Source organism: Sinocyclocheilus grahami, unplaced genomic scaffold (assembly GCF_001515645.1).
Source record: "Sinocyclocheilus grahami isolate Dianchi unplaced genomic scaffold, SAMN03320097.WGS_v1.1 scaffold1192.1, whole genome shotgun sequence".
In the NCBI taxonomy this organism is placed as follows: Eukaryota; Metazoa; Chordata; class Actinopteri; order Cypriniformes; family Cyprinidae; genus Sinocyclocheilus; species Sinocyclocheilus grahami.
The window spans coordinates 82711-84519 of record NW_015506371.1 but is presented as its reverse complement, the minus strand read 5'-3'; the positions used below and the strand labels follow the sequence as shown (position 1 = coordinate 84519).

At 40.0% G+C, this 1809-nt stretch overlaps 1 protein-coding gene across 1 annotated transcript in view; it reads left to right on the top strand.

The window, feature by feature from the left end:
* LOC107567842 (DDB1- and CUL4-associated factor 10) overlaps window positions 1-1809 on the top strand; it is a 10356-nt gene that overhangs the window by 2668 nt on the left and 5879 nt on the right. Inside the window, exons 2-4 of the mRNA XM_016253607.1 lie at window positions 216-329; window positions 639-836; window positions 1408-1610. Of these exons, the coding sequence (XP_016109093.1) occupies window positions 216-329; window positions 639-836; window positions 1408-1610 (515 nt within the window). The remainder of the gene's footprint in view (window positions 1-215; window positions 330-638; window positions 837-1407; window positions 1611-1809) is intronic.

The following is a 1809-nucleotide window of genomic DNA, read 5'->3' as shown; positions in this document are numbered from 1 at the left end:
GTGTACTATAGTATTGACATTTCCCAGTAAACTTTTACCTGCTGTTGAAATCTGTTGCAGTGCAATAAGCGTTTATAACGCTATCTGTTTTTTTATTTTTATTTTTTTAGTCTATAGTTTCTTTTAAGTGAAACACTTTTTTATAATAGGATACATGTACCATATAGAAAAGTTCTGACCTAATTGACAGACACCTGTATATTGCTTTTTTCTAGGTCAGTTTTGACAGTTGCTTGTGAGCAGACAGAAGTGCTTTTGTTTGACCCCGTTTCCTCCAGACATATCAAAACACTGGTGGAGGCTCATGAAGACTGTGTAAACAACATAAGGTACATGTGCACACAGTATATAATCGATTGGAGTGTGCAGGAACCTCAGTTGCATGAGCGAAATCTTTTCTACAACAGTCTTTTATGTAAGAGCTAATTCATTTTAGTAGGAACTAATTCAAAACAATTTGCATGTTGAACACTAGGATTTGCGTACTGTACAATTTGGATGACTTAGTTGCTTCTGTGATCCTTTTGTTTTTCCATTCTTACACACGAATACTGTCTGGGACATTCATAAAGTTAATGCGGATGACCACTGTGTCATCTAAGTGTGAGGTTGGTTGGCTGATGTTGGGTACTATTCAGGTTTCTCGACAACCGGCTGTTTGCGACCTGCTCCGATGACACCACCATTGCATTGTGGGATCTGCGTAAACTCAACTCGAAGGTGTGCTCATTACATGGCCACGCCAGCTGGGTCAAGAACATAGAGTATGATACACACACTCGCCTGCTGGTGACGTCAGGATTTGACGGAAATGTCATCACATGGGACACCAACAGGTACGTTTTGTGGTTTGGAGGTGTGGGTTTCCTAGATGTAGCATTACATCACTTTTCTCACCAATGGATCCTCTGCAGTAAATGGGTGCCCTTAGAATGAGAGTCCAAACAGCTGATAAAAACATCACAATAATCCACAAATAATTGCCTGTATTATGTATAGAGGACTCATTATAACCAGAACCAACAGTTTAAAGTTATTGATGTTTCTTACAAACATGCAACTTTTCACGTCACAAGACTTTACTTGATGGACTGGAGTCGTGTCAGTTATTTGTGGATTATTGTGATGTTTTTATCAGCTGTCATGTACTCTCATTCTGACGGCACCCATTCACTGCAGAGGATCCACTGGTGAGCAAGTGATGTAATGCTAAGTTTTCCCAAATCTGTTTCGATGAAGAAACGAGCTCATGTACGTCTTGGATGGCCTAAGGGTAAGTTCATTTTTAGAAAATGTTCAGCAAATTGTGATTTTGTTTGTCAATTATTCCTTTAAGATTGCATATTAAAGTGGTTGTGTGCAACTGTGTGTCATTGTACTTTCATTGTGCTGTCATTGTTTGTTTAGGTTCACAGAAGAAGGCTGTCCACACAAGAAGTTTTTCCACACACGCTATCTAATGCGGATGCGTCTGACTCCAGACTGCAGTAAGATGTTGATCTCCACCTCCTCTGGTTACCTGCTCATCTTACATGACCTTGACCTCACCCAGAGCCTTGAGGTCGGGAGCTACCGCATCCTACGGGCCCGAAGAGCTCCTCTCAGCACAGGTACATACATGAAGTGTAAACAAATAAGATATAAGAGTCTGAAATGAGGAATACTAAGGTCTGAAATTAGGAGATATGGAGGCGGCATGGAAATGGATTAGTATTCAAAGGGTGAAATTTGCTATAGGTAGGATAGGGCAACATTCAAAATGTAGTTTCTTTCAGTTCATGAGTTGGAATTTGAACTGAATTTTAAATT